Source organism: Ascidia mentula, chromosome 5 (assembly GCF_947561715.1).
Source record: "Ascidia mentula chromosome 5, kaAscMent1.1, whole genome shotgun sequence".
Lineage (NCBI taxonomy): Eukaryota > Metazoa > Chordata > Ascidiacea > Phlebobranchia > Ascidiidae > Ascidia > Ascidia mentula.
This window is the reverse complement of record NC_138570.1, coordinates 8090406-8110000: the sequence shown is the minus strand read 5'-3', so window position 1 is coordinate 8110000 and position 19595 is coordinate 8090406. Positions and strand designations below refer to the sequence as shown.

The window sequence follows — 19595 nt, the reverse complement described above, 5'->3', positions numbered from 1 at the left end:
GATAATACTAATAAGGGGGCATCCGGATTTGAACCGGAGACCTCTCGATCTGCAGTCGAATGCTCTACCACTGAGCTATAACCCCGCACATTTACTTACAATAGTGGTTAATTGTATAAAATCTTTTCTAAGAATTAGTGACAAAATTAACATGGATAAACGATAATACTAATAAGGGGGCATCCGGATTTGAACCGGAGACCTCTCGATCTGCAGTCGAATGCTCTACCACTGAGCTATACCCCCGCACATTTACTTACAATAGTGGTTAATTGTATAAAATCTTTTCTAAGAATTAGTGACAAAATTAATATGGATAAACGATAATACTAATATGGGGGCATCCGGATTTGAACCGGAGACCTCTCGATCTGCAGTCGAATGCTCTACCACTGAGCTATACCCCCGCACATTTACTTACAATAGTGGTTAATTGTATAAAATCTTTTCTAAGAATTAGTGACAAAATTAATATGGATAAACGATAATAATAATAAGGGGGCATCCGGATTTGAACCGGAGACCTCTCGATCTGCAGTCGAATGCTCTACCACTGAGCTATACCCCCGCACATTTACTTACAATAGTGGTTAATTGTATAAAATCTTTTCTAAGAATTAGTGACAAAATTAACATGGATAAACGATAATACTAATAAGGGGGCATCCGGATTTGAACCGGAGACCTCTCGATCTGCAGTCGAATGCTCTACCACTGAGCTATACCCCCGCACATTTACTTACAATAGTGGTTAATTGTATAAAATCTTTTCTAAGAATTAGTGACAAAATTAATGTGGATAAACGATAATACTAATAGGGGGCATCCGGATTTGAACCGGAGACCTCTCGATCTGCAGTCGAATGCTCTACCACTGAGCTATACCCCCGCACATTTACTTACAATAGTGGTTAATTGTATAAAATCTTTTCTAAGAATTAGTGACAAAATTAATATGGATAAACGATAATACTAATAAGGGGGCATCCGGATTTGAACCGGAGACCTCTCGATCTGCAGTCGAATGCTCTACCACTGAGCTATACCCCCGCACATTTACTTAGAATAAAGGTTAGTTGTGTAAAATCTTTTCTAAGAATTAGTGACAAAATTAATATGGATAAACGATAATACTAATAAGGGAGCATCCGGATTTGAACCGGAGACCTCTCGATCTGCAGTCGAATGCTCTACCACTGAGCTATACACCCGCATAATTACGTACAATAGTGGTTAATTGTGTAATATCTTTTCTAACAATTAGTGACAAAATTAATATGGATAAACGATAATACTAATAAGGGGGCATCCGGATTTGAACCGGAGACCTCTCGATCTGCAGTCGAATGCTCTACCACTGAGCTATACCCCCGCATAATTACGTACAATAGTGGTTAATTGTGTAATATCTTTTCTAACAATTAGTGACAAAATTAATATGGATAAACGATAATAATACGGCATCCGGATTTGAACCGGAGACCTCTCGATCTGCAGTCGAATGCTCTACCACTGAGCTATACCCCCGCACATTTACTTACAATAGTGGTTAATTGTATAAAATCTTTTCTAAGAATTAGTGACAAAATTAATATGGATAAACGATAATACTAATAAGGGGGCATCCGGATTTGAACCGGAGACCTCTCGATCTGCAGTCGAATGCTCTACCACTGAGCTATACCCCCGCACATTTACTTACAATAGTGGTTAATTGTATAAAATCTTTTCTAAGAATTAGTGACAAAATTAATATGGATAAACGATAATAATAATAAGGGGGCATCCGGATTTGAACCGGAGACCTCTCGATCTGCAGTCGAATGCTCTACCACTGAGCTATACCCCCGCACATTTACTTACAATAGTGGTTAATTGTATAAAATCTTTTCTAAGAATTAGTGACAAAATTAACATGGATAAACGATAATACTAATAAGGGGGCATCCGGATTTGAACCGGAGACCTCTCGATCTGCAGTCGAATGCTCTACCACTGAGCTATACCCCCGCACATTTACTTACAATAGTGGTTAATTGTATAAAATCTTTTCTAAGAATTAGTGACAAAATTAATATGGATAAACGATAATACTAATAAGGGGGCATCCGGATTTGAACCGGAGACCTCTCGATCTGCAGTCGAATGCTCTACCACTGAGCTATACCCCCGCACATTTACTTACAATAGTGGTTAATTGTGTAAAATCTTTTCTAAGAATTAGTGACAAAATTAATATGGATAAACGATAATAATAATAAGGGGGCATCCGGATTTGAACCGGAGACCTCTCGATCTGCAGTCGAATGCTCTACCACTGAGCTATACCCCCGCACATTTACTTACAATAGTGGTTAATTGTGTAAAATCTTTTCTAAGAATTAGTGACAAAATTAATATGGATAAACGATAATAATAATAAGGGGGCATCCGGATTTGAACCGGAGACCTCTCGATCTACAGTCGAATGCTCTACCACTGAGCTATACCCCCGCACATTTACTTACAATAGTGGTTAATTGTATAAAATCTTTTCTAAGAATTAGTGACAAAATTAACATGGATAAACGATAATACTAATAAGGGGGCATCCGGATTTGAACCGGAGACCTCTCGATCTGCAGTCGAATGCTCTACCACTGAGCTATACCCCCACCCAATTCCTTACTATAGTGTTGAAGTTGTTAAAAACTTTTTTTTCTTTCCAAAAATATCAAGGATAAACGTTAATAATGGTAGTTTGTCCTCGTTTTCATCATTGATATTCAGGTTTTTAACTGATTTCAATTTCTGCATGCACTGGATACGATCTAAATTTGCATTGACATTGCATTTGTCGAATATGATTTGATCCCATATTAATTTTGTTTTCTCCAAATTGCAGAGACGGATTCAACCAATCCGCGTCCTGTTTCCAACTTTGGGACGACAAGTATTTGAAAAATACTTACGGTCACATCAAGGTTGACGTCACCACCAAGAAGCCCGGCAAAATCATCGAACCACAGATCATGACGTTTAAAAGATTTCTTCTGAGGTGAAACTATCGAAATCGTGTTTATTAGTCATTAGATATCTGACATAACCTGACCATGTGTGATAACGGTTGTCTTTTCCTTCCCAGGTATAAAATGGAAGATTGGTACCTTGTTAGTCCTCTTCCAGAGGAGATGCTAGAGGAAATTCCCGCTGTTGGGTCCTTGCTCTGCGGTTCGTTCAAGGAACATTTACAGGTTGGTGGATTCAGTCCTGGCCCTCATCAGTGTTTTAACCGGGCTTTTGTCATATCAGGAAGCTGAAATGTGGATGAGCAGCGGGGGTACAAGTTCCCCCCTTCACTACGATCCTGACCACAACATGCATTGTCTGATATCGGGCCGAAAAGATTTCATCATGGTCGACCCAAAATACAAAGACCGCTTTGAAATGGAGGTCAGCGCAACATTAAATATTGTGATTTGTTAACATGGTTAGGCATACGCGGTCTTTCCGCGTCTCACAGCTATGAGCATCCTTAAAACACCCGGGTAAACATGAGTCTCAAATCGACTCAAAGTTGGCTGGAGTGAATTTACTTGAATTAGTTAATATGCTTTTTTTAAACCAAAACGAGAAGGGTTTTCGGTAGTAAATAACTTCATTGGTTATAGGAAAACAAAGAAGAAGGTAGCGGGCATTCGACGATTGACATGGAGATGATAAACATGTTTGAACACCCCAGAGTTGGAAAAACAAACTGGAAATGGACGACCTTGTGGCCTGGAGACTGCATTTTTATTCCACAAGGTGGCGTTTTCTGATTAAAAGACGTTGAACTCGGCTTGTGACCAACTTTCATCTGCATGTAGGTCACCTTCATCAAGTGCGGTCGTACGGGAGAAGTCTCTCTGTCACAGTCTTGTGGACGCCAATGAAGGAGTTTAATGACACTGGATGCGCTGAAGCGAACGTAACTGAGCACGTGCCCCTCAGTTCGCTTAACTTTGTGTGGAAGTTGTACGATGTAAGACATATTACTTATCATATGATCTGTGTACTTTACTAGGGCGCCGGCAGGTCTATATCAGCTATATTGTATTGCTCCTTTATTCACTCGTCGTCGACCTTGTTTCAGGGGCAACGACTCATAAACACGGATAACTACGACAACCCAGAGGTGTTACGTCATCATCTGATCTCACTTCTTCGAAACGAACCAAAGCTTACACGTGAAAGGTGCGTCAAGCACGTCTTTATGTTTAGAACGGTTACGTCACCTATTACAGATGTGTTCGAACAATTTTTTCGCGCCTATTCCAGAATAAAATTTAATTCGGATTCTTCTCTTCGTATTTTAAATTTTTGCTATCGAAAACAGGTTTTTCAAGTACTTCGAGAAGGCGCGCAACGATGTATCGCGCAAGAAGGGTCAAACACCTCACGCGGCCTTCCGACAACTCGACTTGAAGAAGAAAAACTACCTGACTGGCAAAGACATCAATCGGTTGCCCAGCAACCTGTTAGAGAGAGTTGCAAAGATGTACATCAGACCTGAGCCCGACGAAGACGAAATAATATTAAAAGACGAACTCTAACTTGAGTTGGACGAACGAGTTTAGAAAAATGTGCCTTGTAAGGTGTTTTTGGATCTCGTTTTCGTTTAAATCTTGGTAACGTGTCTTATACCCTCATAATAAAAAATACCCTTGCAAGCGAACAGACTTATGGGCATATGTAGGCCCTGGTAGTGATACTGAAACACATACACGTCTTTCATTTGCGTCCGTTTATTACATATTGATCGGATATGCGTGTAGCAATAAAGAACACAATTTGGTGCTTATGTGGACTTGCACACTTGTCAGAATAAAATTTGGACACTCACAGCCATTGCATGCCAAGTCAAAGGGTATAACAGTTCAATTAGACTGTTTGCATTTAAATTAAATATTTTGGCGGTTAAATGCAAAAATATAAATTTGTCGTGTAAATTACAAGTTTTTAGTTCGGAAGCAAGTATTGACAACAGTGATTGTCTTATGCACGGCTTGACCAGCGCGACATGGTGTGACCCTTCAAAGTGATGGTTTCCTTCAGAAGTGGTCCTTCCATTTCCGTGATGACCTCGTATTTGTCGCCCTTGGCAGTCATTTTACCATTGGCGAAATTCACTGTGGCCTGAGTAGAGAAATTTTATGAAATTGTGCTACTCGTCTATCCCAGCTTTTGTAACTTCGCAAAAAAAAGATAAATAATTATCATTAAAACTATAAACATGTGAGAAGGTCAGGGATAGTCGGGCGACCAATAAACCACCAGCATTTCATCGGGTTACCTTGATTTTGTCGCCCTTGATGTTTTCCATTTCTGTTTCTTCTCCCAAGCGAAACGAGTTGGTGGTGGTTTTCATTGGACGAACTCGAGTAACCGTTATGAGGTCACCATCTTTCTTGATTTCGGTGGTCACGGAAGCCTGACGGGCCTTTTCAATGTATTCCTCCGGGACACCTGCCACAGATTACGAAACTTAAAACTTTCGAATAAAAACCTTCAGCTGTTTTTACATCGTAGCTGCGTAAAACTTATAACGTGCGTTCTGGACACGGATACTAACCTACTCCCTTCATAAATTCATCGAAGTTATCTCGCTTCTGCACGGTGAATTTTCCTACAAATGCGTCGACCATTTTTGCTGGTTGTTTCTGAAAAACAAAACAAGAAACGATTATCATCCAAATCTCAACTAATCCGGTTTATCGCCAGCTTACGTTTTCGTCGGGTTGAGGCTATGCACAGCAGATAATTTGGCTGGAGAGTGAGTGGCGGTTGTGGGGTCGGGGCTTTTATACACAGCGATTGAACCGGGCCGGCGCAGCAAACGTCGTAAACCATCTGGCTTTACTGGAAGTTGTAAGACCTGCGCTTGACATGAAGCGCCGGACGTGTGTACTTTTCGGCATAGCTGGTTGTTTACGTGGCTGATCAATCATTTAGAAATATAAACTCGTTCATTACAAACTCTGCTTGCAAGAGTGCAGAAATAAAATAAGACGAATAGCTATCTGCCTTTCGTATGTTAATTTATAACAAACACAACATTTTGCCTGTAGCTTACTTTTGTCGGCATTGTGCAATCACTTTTTAACGAACAACCAAAACTATATATTTTCTAAAGAGCCATTCTATAGGTTTAAAAGGCGAAAGGTGTTGTAAACACTACATTACTTTTGTACCGGTCTAAGTTTTTTCTTTGCAAGCAAAAATTATTGTGAACCATTGTCGAAATACGTGACGTTTGTTTTGGACTGTGTGTAGCCAACATACTCACCAAAGTCACCAACGTGGTCAATAGGTACCTAAAATTTGATTAATAATGCCGGAAATGTGTCGTGCCTAGACCTAGATTACAAATGCTGTCTATGTCGTGCCAATACCTAGTTTATGTGGCCGAGAACATGCTGCAAATAATTCCAAACGAATAAAGTGTGTATATTAACCACCCTGTAATCATTTATTTGCTTTTTGTGTATTTGTGCTCTGTTTCTTATACTTAGAATGCCAGTGTTACAACGGAACTTTGTCATCAATAGTTTTTAAAATATAGTCTAGAGAAACTGCACTGGGGTCAATGTCTCTGGGTTTGTCACCCCTATCAGATGACGCAATCAAATAAACGTTTATCGGCTGTTGCAAGCCATGTGGCCAGTTTTCATAACGCGATGTGAACGGCCTTTGTTATGGTGAAATGTGCAACAGACGACAGTTAAATTTACAGGCGCTCCACAGCGACCCTATGAAGAAGCCGCCAAAAACAGAGTAAAACAAACCAACCCCTGTTATGAGGGTCGTTACACCTTGGCATTAACTGCCAACCGTCAAACGTTAGTGTCATTCAACGACCTTTTATTGTCGATAAACGTTCTGTAAGGGAATCCCGCGCGCAATTAATTTTACACCGGTTTGATGAAATACCGGAAACAGGATCGTAAAGCTCGCGAGGACTTTGCAGTTTTTTGCTATCCCAGCAGGCTTTGGATACGTGCATTTAAGCCCTGTATGTTTGGCACTTTATCTTGTAATGTTATCTACAACAAGTTTCAACGGTTTTATCTTCTACAACTTCTACTCGTGTTTGTTTTTCGATTGAAGACACATTAACATTCCTACGGACTATTCTACAACCCCACTGTACAATGGACGCGCTGTTTACTGAGACAACTAAAACGGTCCTTTGGCTTGGCTTGTATACATTTACGGCACCGATAAATCAAAGTTATATAGTCTACAATGAATTTTTTAAATGAAACCTTTGTTTTGTCAAACATGTAGAATGCAATAATCAAAACGCATTGGCCGTGTGTTAATGTATGTGTATGAAACTGTATACCGCATTTGCCGCATTTCGTAGTTGACAAAGAATTGAGATAATTCTCTTTAAGTTTAATCGCCGGTGCTGTGGCTGAAAGTAAACAGATATGCGACTTTGGGGCCCATGTAGTTTTAACATACATCGTGTACAAATGTGGTCTTTTATAGGCTGTCGACCTTAGTGTTATTTGCTTTCCGAAACTGACTCGCTGGAATGGAAAAGTACGGGTAGGTTAACCAACCTAGATGGGCCGTATGAAACAGAGCCACGCCCCCAGGAGCCTATGTCTTATCATTTGCAAAAACTTTATGTTGCAAAACTATACGATGAAGCACATAAAGCGAATGGAATTCAAACGCAACGTACATGATTAAAGCATACACTTACGATTCTATGTCTTTTTTTCCATGTGGTCGTGTCCAGCATTTGGTTTTGACAAACATGATTGGCATTTTGTGATTGATATTGACACACGGTATTCCAGTTTTTTGTCATATTTACAAGGCTACGGCACCGTGACAACAAAGTGCATCATTTTGTTTTAGTGCATAGTAGACATTTTCAGGACATGACATAACAAATACATTGGGTACTATTTATTTTTCTGTGACAATTTTATAACTTTGCCCCTACTTAAAGCCCTGTCTCCATTTTGTGTTCAAATTTTTAAGGTCAACAAACCGCACGTTGGCGTGCAAGTGCTACAAGTTTCCGCACCTTTCGAATGCTTTTTGATAATGTTATGCAGTTTTGTGACGTGTTGATTGAATTAGGCTAAAGTTATCTTGTAATTAAGTACCTGTTTGGCATAAAGACATCTGGCAACCTAAGTATAGTTTGATAACAAACAAATACATTGTATACCTACTCGTAAATAGGCCATTGGCCCATTTTTCATTTTCACTTGTAAATTTAGAATTTGTGCACGCAATGTTGTGCCAGGACAGTCCCTGGCCTTCTATGGCTAGTTAACGTTACATGCATTTGTGGCATGACGTGTCCATTGTCAAGTAATTGTGGTTTTGTGAAGATCATAGTTAAAAAGTAAAGTAGGCCTGGAACTTTTGCTTGCTCATTATTTTCTACAGTTGGCCCAATCCCTAATGAATGAAAATGGAAAGTTCTGGCTCTGAGGAAGATGTATTTGAAGTGGAGCAAATTGTTGACCATGTTGCAGTTGATGGTGATGAAACATATTACAGGTATACCCATGACATGTCTTTTTGGTTTTGTTGTTCAAGTTTAATTTACCACAGCAGTAGCTATTCCCTTATATTCAAATACAATTGAGGTTTGGTGCACAGTTGCTCCTAAAGTTGTTTAAAGTAAAAAAACCACACGTTTGTTATTGCATGTTTCAGGGTGAGGTGGAAAAGCTATGGACCGGATTCAGACACATGGGAACCCAAAGACAACTTATTAAGTTGCGAAGACCTGCTTAAAGTAAATTTCTGCAATACAGTTTTCTGCGGTTTTTGTTTGCAATTGCTAAATACTGCTCTTCTGGCAAGAACAAGAGCAGTATTCAGCAATAAAATATGCCTGACAGCTTCAGTAAAAGTTTATTTGTTTGCTATGTTTGTATATATATGTAACATGTTGATTGTGATTTATGGTAAACAAACAGAGAAACACAATTAAGAAAATGAAGAAATTCAGTTTCATGAGTTTTCATGTTGTTGCAGACATATATTAAAGAACACGTAAAAAAGAACAAAGAAATTGCTTTACCTTTAACTGGTAAGTAACTTGTTTGCAACTGTGTAGTTCTGAACTGCATTGCTCTGTGTTTTATCAGATTTTATTCTGCATGCAGATGTAATAAAAGATGCTGGAAGGAGAGACACAAAGCTAAAAGAACAAAAGAAGATTGGTACCACATCGAAACAAGTTGAGTCAAGGCGTGGAAAGGGCAGAGGTAGAGGAAGGGGTCGGGGAAGAGGTCAAAGTTTACAAAGTAAGTTTGGGATTTTCAATATTGAAACTTGTCAGGTATTGTTTAGTATTCCTTGTGTGTTTTGGAGCAATTCTGTTAAAATAAGTATGCAGTTTAGGTTTAGATTCACGCACACATTACTAGAAGTCATTAACTAAAACAAGCTTTACTTTTTATTTTGTTTAAACTGCCTCTAAAATTTGACCATCAAAAAAAATATTTATATATGGTATGTTTATATATAGCATGTTAAGTTTAAAAGCATAAAGAATTGTGTGAAGAAACGAGTGTGATATTACAACCTTATTAGCTATAATTTTCTTGAGACAATACAAAATTTTTTCAGCGAAGAGAACCAAAGTACTTCCAAACTCCTCTTCATCTTCATCTAGTGAAAATGATGATTCAGACAGTAGTAGTTCTGATGAGCCACATGTGAAAGATTCCTTCTGGGAGGATTTGGAGAAGGGAAAGATTGATGTTCTGTCCGGTGATCTGTATTCTAAGGTTAAGCGGAGACGAGTTCCGGTTGAGAGATTTAACGTCACCCACACAACGGGTTTGTGTGACTTCCAAGTTTTTCATTTATAAAACGAGTCATACCTGGTACTTGTTCAAGATCAATTTTTCTGTTTTTGTTGGCAGTAGGGCGAAAGCGTGGTCCAAAGAGGAAGGAGAGTGTTGGGAGTTCAACCAAGTCCACCTCCCCACCAGCTTCCCACAAGGATGAAAACAATGATTCATCGGTTTGCATACCCTCACTGCTTTCATACCTGCTCAACTTTTTTTAAACAACTGCTTTTTTCTTGCAGACCGATAAATCTGATGAACCTGAGGCAAAAACTGATGCCACAAGCAGTAGTACCAAAAATAGTTTACATTTGGATTTGGGGAAGGATAATTTTCCAAAGACCGGGTTGTCAAGCCCTGTAAGTTTTTTAAACCCATATTTTTTTTCCTTTTTAGTAAAACCACACCTGGCTAATCCCAACATCCAGAATTCCTCCCAAAACTTCCAAAAATGGATTTTTTTTGCCCTTTAAAATTTTTTTTTTATATTTTTTGTGTGGATACCTCAATACGCTGACAATACAAAAAGGAAAAAGGTCCAGATTTATGTGATCTGAATGAAATAATTATGTGCAGGTCCTCGAATACATTGAAGCACAACTGAAAGAAAGCAAAGTACGAGAAAAAGCGGCTGCAGTCCAGCCACCCCCACCAGAAACAACCATTGATAAGGTATGTATTGAATGAAGAAAAAAAACTTACTGGCATTTCAATATATTTGAATGAAGCACACTGTGTTTGTATTGAATAACAGAAAGATACAACAAAAACTACCTCAGCTGCAATCCAGAGGCCGAAAGATCTTGAAATCAGTGTTTTGTCAAATGCAGATGACAAAGAAAGCACTGACGAAAGTAAACAGGCTTAGTTTCTAAATCATTCCAAAACATAATATAAGTTGCCTTTTTTTCAGAAAGTCCAAATGAGGCATCAAACTCCTCTCATTCAGATCTGCCTTCTCCCCCCCTGCCGTCGCTTTTATCAGAACAAAGTCCCACAAAAAATGCCTCAGACGTTACTATGGGATCAGTGATAGAGGACTTTGACGTAAAAGATCTGACTGCCTCTATTCCTGAGTCATCCACTGAAGCTGGAAGACAGGATGATGTTGGAGAACAAATGAAGAGTGCAATATTGAGAAAGCTTAAAGATTCAACTCCTCCTGTGACACCGGAAACATCTCAAGGGTTTTTTGAAACAGAAGTAAGAAATAAGTTATGAACATTGATCCTATTCTAATTGCTGACTTGTATTTTTGCAAGCATTGAATTGGTTGCAGTCATGTGTATTGACAATGGAAACAATAATTTTTGTAAAGTTTTGATTTAGGTTCAAGTTAATCTCAAATCCTTTTTTTACATTTTGTTTAATACAAATTATCAATACACGTTTTTCTGTCAGCCGCAAAAGAAACATCATAAGTCCTTGATAAACTGTAAACTTATGCCCTGTATTTCATATGCTTTAATACTAAAACCCAGATTAAAAAAATAGGTGAAGTGTTTAGAGCGAAACAATTTAACATGCAAAAAGTGGTAAAATATTAGCAAATTAGAGCTATATAACTATATATATATATTGTATAGTTTTAAACACACAACTCTATACTTTATTAGGATTTTTTGTAATATTACAACACTCTATCGGCAACTGCCAAGCATCCTATATCTCCATTATGCGTAGCGCAATGGCTTGGGTATAATATTGTTGACTACATTTCATTGTTGTCAGCCGGTGCCGGAAACGCCTGACGCCTTTTCAATGTTGATGCAAGGCCTTGACAGCATCCCTACTCTTACACCGCGCAAAGAGAAGCCGAGACGAATGCTCAAAGCGACGTACGTTTTACCTGGCTATACTTTCCCGACCAGTAGTGGTCGTCGTGTATATTGAGAATGGATTAAGGGGCTATTGCGTTTTCTGTATACAGCACACACATAAAATCTACTCAAATTTGGTTGAGTATTATTTTGTGTAATCAACAATAATACGTTTTGTAAAGTTAACTAAGCAAAGCTTGTGTAAAACTTTGCCTTTAAAATTTTACTAATTGTATTCCCGCCATATACAGTTTGTCACGAGAGCCTTCGAAAAACGAGGACACGTTTCCAGCGGAAACGAGCCACAAGCCGGATGATAAAATATCAACTTCTCCACCGTCTCGAAACACGGACGTCCTTTCCGTATTCGAATCTTTGGAGCAGGAATTCGGAACGAGAGCGTCGTCCGACGAACAGAAAGAGGACAAGAAAATTGGTATTCGTATTTTCTCATCTGCTGTCTCGCTCCTGCTGTTTTTTTGGTCAACAAAATGGCAAATGTTATGTTCGAAAAAGTTGTTTTTACCCATTCGTGGCGATACACCGTGAACAAGACGAACTTTTAAACTACAAACATCTTGACTCTAGATATAGATGTAGATAGATTTAGAGAAAGTGTTGCCGATATTTTAATGTGTAAAAGAGTAGTGTTATAAAGGTCTGTACGGCAATTTCCGTCGTGTTTAATTTGCGCAAATATACCCTAAAACATCATGGTAAAATGTTGGTTGAAAATATTTGGCGGAGTTTTACTCTAAGAATAAAAGTTGCCTTACATAAGATAGCATGTTTTTTGTTCTTCATGTTAAGATTCTTTTTGTACTCACTCAAATCAATTCGTCCCATGTATGTAGAGTCATCTCCATCAAGCACGGAACAAGCTTCCCCACCTACTGATGAGCCTTCAACTACCAAAGACGTTTCCGGTCTGGGAGATATGGCTGAATTCTTGAAAGTCAAAGTTAATTTTTTCCTTGACGAGGTTGGTTTTCCCATACATTCACCACATTCAACAAAAGTTAACTTGTTTTCAACTCTAACACCGAGAAGCTCAAGCCGATTCCTGAACTTATGACAATTTCACTTTTTTGAGACGCTGTAATTCGCTGCTTTGCTAAATTATACATAAAAATGATGCCTAAGGTATACGGAAAACGTAACGTAAAGCTCCTTGTTAAGATTTCGCTCCGAGAAATCGAGCAGCATCACGAAGCCGGGGAACCTCCCTGTCGGGTGGACCGCGAAGTGTCGAACGAACAGTTCCGCAAGTACGTGCGTGGCAACCAGTTCGATATGGTGTTCGAAGTCCTCAAACTGCCCAAGTTGTACAACCTCGAGCACCAGGTAGTGGTTAGAACTGTGCTTCGTTGAATTATATCTCCTACTTTCTACACCGCTGGTACCGAAAATGTGGTACGCGGGCACCTTACTGAAAAGTTGTTGAATTTTTTTGGTTTTTAATTTGTTTTTTAACCCTTTGACATGTATTGTTTGTTTTTTGTTGAACTTTTTTGCCTTTTGCTATATATTTTTCGAGAGAGTTTTAAGATATTAGTGGTACCTTTAAATGGTTGACGAGTAAAAAAGAAGTTTGGGAATCACTGATCTAACATGTCAGCGGCAGATACCGTACAAAATATGAGCATTTTACGTGTTTTTCGTACGTTTTAGGATTCTAACTGGTTGACACAACTAATGATGTCATCGGCTTCTGGTTACAGTGAAGTTGTAAAGGTAAGAAGTATTCTGTATTTCAATGGAGCAGAAATGCTGTAGACATCTTTAGTGTATGAAAATACAAAACCGTAATTCATTCCCCATCGGTTTGACATATGTTTTTTCCATGTACTATACAAACGTTTAGGAATGTGAGTGTGTAACGACTGCGTGTGGAACATTCGTTCGGTCCTGATGCACAACAACAACCAATACATTTCCCAATTGATTCCTTTTCTTTGTAGAAATTATTGTTTTGCAAATTTTACTCCCTATCCCACAAAATGCAACTACGTTGGCTGCGAAAATGCAAATACTTTCGTCTCTGTAGGTCCTAGCTCACTACGGCGCGAGAGTGAATGCGAAGACCAAAACCAGTCAAACCGCACTGATGTTCGCCGCAGAGAAGGGCCACAGCATCACCGTTCGCATTCTGTTGTTGTATGGAGCCTACGTAAACCTGCAGACCACTTCCGGGGACACTGCGCTCATCAAGGTTTGTTGAATCAAACGTGAATGGTTCGAATTTGATAAGTTGTTTATCGTCGTTGACTAGATGCATGTGGTGGGTTTGTCCTGCAATTCGCGAATTTTGTACCGTTTATTGTGTAGCGTATTCTGCAATCTATTGTTAAAAAGCATGCCCCGACAACAGTTCCCATACCTTATTGTTATATTCAGGCGACGAAGTACGGCAAGCTTGAAACGGTGCGATGTCTCCTCCAAGCGGGCACCGATCCGTGCTTGCGCAACTCACAAGGTGTCACTGCGACCTCGGTGGAAGGCCGAAACTCCAAACCGTGCATCTCTCTCATTAAGAAATACATACAAACGTACGTGACTTTCCACGGCTTTAATCCCTGATCACCATAAATTGCAATACGGAATTCTTATTTGGTTATAGGGTGGAACGCATCAAATTAGCAATTGAATAACCACGGAGTCTTTAAAATCATCACATTAAACTCTCTATTTTTTTCGTATGACTAAAACTTTCCAGTGACAGCATATCGGATAAAAATGTAAATCGTGTTTTTTTTATTATTCATGGAAATTGGCCGAAAACATTCATTTCGAATAAAAACAACTATTTTTCTGTCAATAGCGGATCCCACAAACAAATAAAAGAAATGACAGTTTAAATTACTTGAACTACTTATGCAGCGTCGACAACACTGTGAATTCATGCATCAAAAACAACCTCCGGCAGTTGGGGTTGGCAACAGTTGGTCCTTCATTGTTCGGAATACGGACTTACAACTTACGCGAACAATCTCTCATCTACTTCAACTTTCCCTGCAACCTGACGGACGTTCCGCCAAGTAAGAATTGATACCTAACCTTAAACACATGGTGCCTATTTGTAAAATAATAGTATCAAGGGTCTCGGTCACAATTTTTAACGTAATATGGCAAGCCAAATTCCTGCATTGTGAAGATCGTGAAATATAAACAGTACACCTCCGACATATAAGTGTTAAAATGTGACGTTGACTGGCTTCTAAAATTAAGCTAAAAGCTATCGTATAAACGAGCGTGATTTCTATGCCATCATAGTATATCAGCTCAAAAGGTCGATTAATGCGAATAAATTTCCGTGTTACTTCGGCCCAACTGTACACAATCGCCGGTGCCGAGTAAACAAACAGGCGACGAATTTTTGGCCGCAGCGATGCACGGGTTTCTCGCAAAGCACGGGTTTTTCGTGCATATCTGTGCAACGGCTGTGCATAAGCCTTTGTCCCGACTCTTGGCTTCAGTTAATTGTTGATATGAGGTGGAGGAAAATCCGTCACGCCTGAGCATTTTATCTCCGCCAGATCAGGGAGTTCTTCTCTTTGCCGTGCATGGATTCATCGGCAGTCGTCTGAGCCTCAAATGCCGCATGAGAGGGCCGTGCTACGTGAGCGCCATCGTTGCAAATAACGCCGTGATGGAACCGATCATGCCCGTGAGAGGGGTGAGTGTCACATCCGTGAGAGGGGTGGGTGTCATATTCGTGAGATAGGTGGATATCATGCCCGTGAGACGGGTAGAATGTTTAATTGTTTGATTTCATTCCTTGCAAAACATTTATATTTAAAAATAACTACTGCATGGTTTGGCTAATTTACTGATGTTAATTTACTGAAAAAACAATTATTAGATCCAATACAAAATTTTGTAGGAGACGTCAAAGCTATACAATGCCGCTGTTAGCAGAAATATCGTATAATATAATAAATATGTGACGAAAACTGATATCATAGTGCCTTGGCATTCTTTTTTAAAATTATTTTTCTCCAAGTTATTAAAAATAGTTATCAGGTCAAATGTGTCTTCAATTCAGTTGTATTTTTAGAAGCCTAAAATATTACATAGGATATATATATCACACACTTGATCATTATTATTTAACCTGATATTCGCTATATTTGCGTCGGGAGAAAGTTTTTGACCACATTGAAGTAATTCGACTGCGAGTCCGCGGGTGCACGTGTCTAACAACTTTGTAAATAGTTTTGTTGCTTGTTTTTCTTCTTTTGCTTCGTCACGGGGACTTTACGAACCGGCGGCGAGACAGTTCGGGGTTTATCGGCTTGGATTTAATGCGAATCGTCACAGCGCATTTCCCTAAAGCGCCAATACGCGCTTAACGTGTTTTGTTGTCCAACAGACGGTGACTTAATTCTTGGGGATTTTCTGCGAAACTTACGACGGAACGCGTTGTGTCACACGAAACGTTTCTTACAAAACCAAGGAGAAATATTCGGCTTAACAAACTGTTGGCTTATCTCCGTGCTGATGCGACGGCGGCAATCCCAGAACTCGCTTGAAAAGGTTGTGGAGAATATTTGCGTGATCAGGATTGCGTTATTAAATGTTGTTTTCCTGGCTACCTCGCAATGAAGTGAACAACACAAGTTATGACTGGTTGAAATTAAGCACGTGGCGATTTGGTCACATTGGCTGGTGCATAGATAGATTAAACGCCAAATATATTCTAAAGGTTCTTAATACCCGCGATAGCGATTGTGCATTTATGGAAACAATTACGAAAGTGGAGATGAAAATACTAACAAATCGACATTACTTACTGGCACGCGCGTTTCCTATGAGAATTACTAAAATTGCTACGGAATCAGATAACTTGGGGAGCTTCTTAGACTGTAAATTGCTCAAATTTAGTATCTCCATTAAGCGCGGTTATTTTAGGGAGCAGTGCTTTTTTGAGTTGGGTGACTTCACGACCGCTCTATCGTTCAAAGTGGAATGCGAACCTTTATTATGCTATAATTTCTCGGAGAAATTGGTTTGCTATCTTTATCATTTATTTCTGGGGTAGATTGGAGTATGGCTGTTTGTATATAAATAAATCGTCATGGCGAAATCATGCAATAAAATGGACCCATCCCAAACTGGCACCAGTCATATCTCTAACTTGCCAGATCCCTTTCGAGCGTATATGGCGACCAAAAATACTCAATGTGCATTGTGTGTCTGCGAACGGTTCTGGATGTCAGTTGCCGTTGTTTCCACCGTACCTAGCTTTACGGTGGTGACAATCTCGTCTGTCCATTTTGCGTGTGCGGATCATTCGCCGAACATGAACAGCGCAATCGGTTTCTGAATTTACTTGACTCACGTGTTTTGTTGAACGCCAACAACAAACTGTGGTGCGACTCACCAACCTGTAGCACGAAACTATCAGGCGAACTTAAACAAACAACCAACAAACCTAATGGAAAAGTTGCAGGATCGCAGCTTCCAGTAATCCGACCAGGGCGCACGGCTCACACCTGATTCAAGCCACAAATCGCTTTATGCGTATATGCATGTACAACCGTTCAAGGTAATTAATACAATGTATCTCTTCGAAAGGATGGTTTCGGTTACATAGCGTTAAACCTCATCAAGATGTATAATGTGAGGATATGGCACCAATCTTTTAATTAAAAAAAAATATTGTCCGATGAAGTTTTTTACTGGAAGATCTTTTATACCTTTCAAATCTTTTATACAGTATTTCTCAAGAAAGTCCAGGTTTTAACCGCGCCTGATGTTGATAATTATGTGCCCTTTAAATATAAAACAACCAACCCTTTTTAGCACATTTTTGCCATATCGGGAGACAATGCAAAATTGCTTGCAAGAAAAATTTGTTTGTCGTCAAAACGCGGTTTATGTCGTTCGTAGCGAACCTTCTTGCATTGTCATTCTATCCCTAATAAGCCGATAGCCATCTTCAGTAAGCATTGCCGCTCGGTTTGTGGTTAGTTTTGCAAACGACGAGACGAATTCGTTGCCGCAAACCGCACGCCAGCGGCTCGTTTCTGTTGTCTGAACCAATCTCCACGTTTCCATCTTTTGTTGTTGCTGTATGGAGATTGAGGTTTCAATAGAAATGCTAAAAGGCGAGACCAAGAAATTAATTGAGTATGGTGAGCCCATTGCTTGACAATCGGTTGCTTTTCTGGCTTACGCACTATATTCGTGTTTCCCGTCAAACGAGCAATGTAAGGGGTTTACTGAGAAATTTTTCGAATTTACGTGTTTGTTCAATCCCGTGTCCTTTTATTTCAAACTCCTGAAAGAGTATCTGGCGTGTTTTTCTGACTACGTTTTATTCGCGGCAGTTCAGAGTTTATGTAAATCCTCACATGTATTCTGCATGCAAATTTGGAATGCTTGCTTTCCGTGTTGTTTTGGAATCGCACACATACCCATCAACAAGCGTTCCGTTGAATTGAAAGCGTTTTGGTTTTCAGCTAATTCCCGGTACCAAGCCAGCCTTTGCTTTGACAACATCTCAAAAACCTGTTTATCTACCTTTGCAGGAAGACAAGTGCTCTCATTTCATAACCAACCTCGTCTGGAGAAACGGAAACAACTCAGTCCGTCTTTTCCTACCCCAGGTAAGCCCCAAAATTCCCGGCGGTTTCGGGGCACGGGTAAACCGGCACCGACAGCAATTATGCGCAAAAAAGTGCCACGCGGTTTCGGCATCAGAACTATGTTAAATGCGTGGAAACTCTTGTTGAGAATCGGCCTGCTCGTGACAGAGGGTAATATGATGCGGTGCGGGCCTCGCCGGAATGGGCGACCATGTTTGGCTGCGAAGCCCTTCATGCACTGCCGCTTTTTGCAGGCTCATAAAAGGAGGTTTAAACACGTATCTGATTTGTTTGGTTCACACATAGGCTTTGATGTAATCAATGTAACCTTAACGGTAAACAGCAGGTCCAATGCACTGCTATATTTGCTGCCAGGCATAGTAATTTATTGAAACCAACGTTTCGTTAGGGTTATAACCCTGTGGACGAAACGTTGGTTTCAATGAACACTTTCGAAACTTAAGTGCCAGAAGAGCAATTCCTATTAATCGGGTTCAATGATTTAAAATTATCGTGTCGCTAAATACGGGAAAAGAAAACTGAAAACAGCACATCGTCAAACACAGACCTTCATCTGACTTTGTAGCCATAAACACTCGGGAGTCCACGAAAAACGCGCACTTTATTATTTTTTACTCTTATGTTTGAAGGACGCTTTGTGCAAAGAGAAGCTCTACGTAATTGCTTACGTCGTCGGTTTCAGCTCCACGTGACCCAGCGATTGACACGTGAGACGACTTAACCATGAAGCTGAAGATCCGCATTGTTAGCCGCTTAATCTTCACGGCCTTTTGGACGCCAAACTGTGCCATTATCGCGACCTGGGCAGTACGCCCAAAGGACTTCGTGCACTCCAGTAAGCCGAAAATGGTGGCCGTTTTCTTGACGTGATATCTGCCTTAACCCCGATTGCCGTCGAAATAAACCCCCTGAGTCAAGGTCGTGCCGCTTTTTCTAATTTACTGACAAGCGAGACAGGTGCTGGTGGTATGGAAGGTGACAGGTGCTAATCACATTTATGACCCGCCTGGGTGTGTGGCTTCATTTCGGCTTCGATCGATCAGATGGGCTTTGAAAGCGTTCTCGAGACCCGATTGGCCGCCTCTTGCCGGAGTGTATTACAGACTTCCACGTATTTTGCCCAGTTTGTGAACTTTTAACCCAAGAAAGTAACTCCTTTTGATCCAGTCTCCCCGGGGCGCATTCCTACCAGAGCGTTGAACGTACATGTAAGGTAACGTGACCCCGGACTCGTGATATAGAAATTGTTGCTGGGGTTTGATCGTGATGGTGTTCGCGTTAAACAGGTTTTGTGTGCTCGACCTAATCCA

General features: G+C 40.0%; 3 protein-coding genes and 17 non-coding genes across 22 annotated transcripts in view; 2 read left to right on the top strand and 18 right to left on the bottom strand.

Moving 5' to 3' along the window:
• LOC145902457 (lysine-specific demethylase 8-like) overlaps nt 1-4621 on the top strand; it is a 15313-nt gene extending 10692 nt beyond the window's left edge. Inside the window, exons 3-9 of the mRNA XM_082990430.1 lie at nt 2885-3037; nt 3125-3233; nt 3292-3432; nt 3651-3786; nt 3849-4003; nt 4115-4215; nt 4358-4621. Coding sequence (XP_082846556.1) covers nt 2885-3037; nt 3125-3233; nt 3292-3432; nt 3651-3786; nt 3849-4003; nt 4115-4215; nt 4358-4574 — 1012 coding nt within the window. The 3' untranslated portion in view covers nt 4575-4621. The remainder of the gene's footprint in view (nt 1-2884; nt 3038-3124; nt 3234-3291; nt 3433-3650; nt 3787-3848; nt 4004-4114; nt 4216-4357) is intronic.
• Trnac-gca (transfer RNA cysteine (anticodon GCA)) lies at nt 14-85 on the bottom strand. Its single transcript has one exon. It is a non-coding gene; the product is annotated as a tRNA-Cys (tRNA).
• On the bottom strand, nt 175-246 carry Trnac-gca (transfer RNA cysteine (anticodon GCA)). Its single transcript has one exon. It is a non-coding gene; the product is annotated as a tRNA-Cys (tRNA).
• Trnac-gca (transfer RNA cysteine (anticodon GCA)) lies at nt 336-407 on the bottom strand. Its single transcript has one exon. It is a non-coding gene; the product is annotated as a tRNA-Cys (tRNA).
• Trnac-gca (transfer RNA cysteine (anticodon GCA)) lies at nt 497-568 on the bottom strand. The gene has a single exon. It is a non-coding gene; the product is annotated as a tRNA-Cys (tRNA).
• Nucleotides 658-729, bottom strand: Trnac-gca (transfer RNA cysteine (anticodon GCA)). The gene has a single exon. It is a non-coding gene; the product is annotated as a tRNA-Cys (tRNA).
• On the bottom strand, nt 818-889 carry Trnac-gca (transfer RNA cysteine (anticodon GCA)). The gene has a single exon. It is a non-coding gene; the product is annotated as a tRNA-Cys (tRNA).
• On the bottom strand, nt 979-1050 carry Trnac-gca (transfer RNA cysteine (anticodon GCA)). The gene has a single exon. It is a non-coding gene; the product is annotated as a tRNA-Cys (tRNA).
• Trnac-gca (transfer RNA cysteine (anticodon GCA)) lies at nt 1140-1211 on the bottom strand. Its single transcript has one exon. It is a non-coding gene; the product is annotated as a tRNA-Cys (tRNA).
• On the bottom strand, nt 1301-1372 carry Trnac-gca (transfer RNA cysteine (anticodon GCA)). Its single transcript has one exon. It is a non-coding gene; the product is annotated as a tRNA-Cys (tRNA).
• Trnac-gca (transfer RNA cysteine (anticodon GCA)) lies at nt 1456-1530 on the bottom strand. The gene has a single exon. It is a non-coding gene; the product is annotated as a tRNA-Cys (tRNA).
• Trnac-gca (transfer RNA cysteine (anticodon GCA)) lies at nt 1617-1688 on the bottom strand. Its single transcript has one exon. It is a non-coding gene; the product is annotated as a tRNA-Cys (tRNA).
• Nucleotides 1778-1849, bottom strand: Trnac-gca (transfer RNA cysteine (anticodon GCA)). The gene has a single exon. It is a non-coding gene; the product is annotated as a tRNA-Cys (tRNA).
• On the bottom strand, nt 1939-2010 carry Trnac-gca (transfer RNA cysteine (anticodon GCA)). The gene has a single exon. It is a non-coding gene; the product is annotated as a tRNA-Cys (tRNA).
• Nucleotides 2100-2171, bottom strand: Trnac-gca (transfer RNA cysteine (anticodon GCA)). The gene has a single exon. It is a non-coding gene; the product is annotated as a tRNA-Cys (tRNA).
• On the bottom strand, nt 2261-2332 carry Trnac-gca (transfer RNA cysteine (anticodon GCA)). Its single transcript has one exon. It is a non-coding gene; the product is annotated as a tRNA-Cys (tRNA).
• Nucleotides 2422-2493, bottom strand: Trnay-gua (transfer RNA tyrosine (anticodon GUA)). The gene has a single exon. It is a non-coding gene; the product is annotated as a tRNA-Tyr (tRNA).
• On the bottom strand, nt 2583-2654 carry Trnac-gca (transfer RNA cysteine (anticodon GCA)). The gene has a single exon. It is a non-coding gene; the product is annotated as a tRNA-Cys (tRNA).
• A 129-nt stretch (nt 4622-4750) lies between the features above and the next one.
• Nucleotides 4751-5809, bottom strand: LOC145902458 (fatty acid-binding protein, liver-like). Its single transcript, XM_082990431.1, has 4 exons — nt 5748-5809; nt 5594-5681; nt 5315-5487; nt 4751-5157 (listed from the first exon to the last, which is right to left on the bottom strand). The coding sequence occupies exons 2-4, from the start codon at nt 5664-5666 to the stop codon at nt 5017-5019; spliced, it is 387 nt and encodes a 128-aa protein (XP_082846557.1). The 5' UTR covers nt 5667-5681; nt 5748-5809; the 3' UTR covers nt 4751-5016.
• A 2575-nt stretch (nt 5810-8384) lies between these two features.
• Nucleotides 8385-19213, top strand: LOC145902037 (uncharacterized). Of its 3 annotated transcripts, none has more exons than XM_082989876.1 (21): nt 8385-8550; nt 8710-8791; nt 9034-9088; nt 9165-9305; nt 9631-9843; nt 9933-10030; nt 10097-10213; nt 10431-10526; nt 10609-10708; nt 10768-11057; nt 11586-11692; nt 11926-12110; nt 12529-12656; nt 12854-13018; nt 13346-13408; nt 13722-13886; nt 14072-14223; nt 14555-14712; nt 15211-15374; nt 18208-18285; nt 18915-19213. In XM_082989876.1, exons 1-21 carry the CDS (start codon nt 8456-8458, stop codon nt 18975-18977), a joined length of 2715 nt encoding a protein of 904 aa, XP_082846002.1. In that variant the 5' UTR covers nt 8385-8455; the 3' UTR covers nt 18978-19213. The 3 variants fall into 3 exon arrangements, with proteins under 3 accessions (XP_082846002.1, XP_082846001.1, XP_082846003.1); XM_082989875.1 differs by having other exon boundaries at nt 9930-10030; XM_082989877.1 differs by having other exon boundaries at nt 9930-10030; nt 15211-15350; nt 18915-19212.
• Nucleotides 19214-19595: the final 382 nt, after the last annotated feature.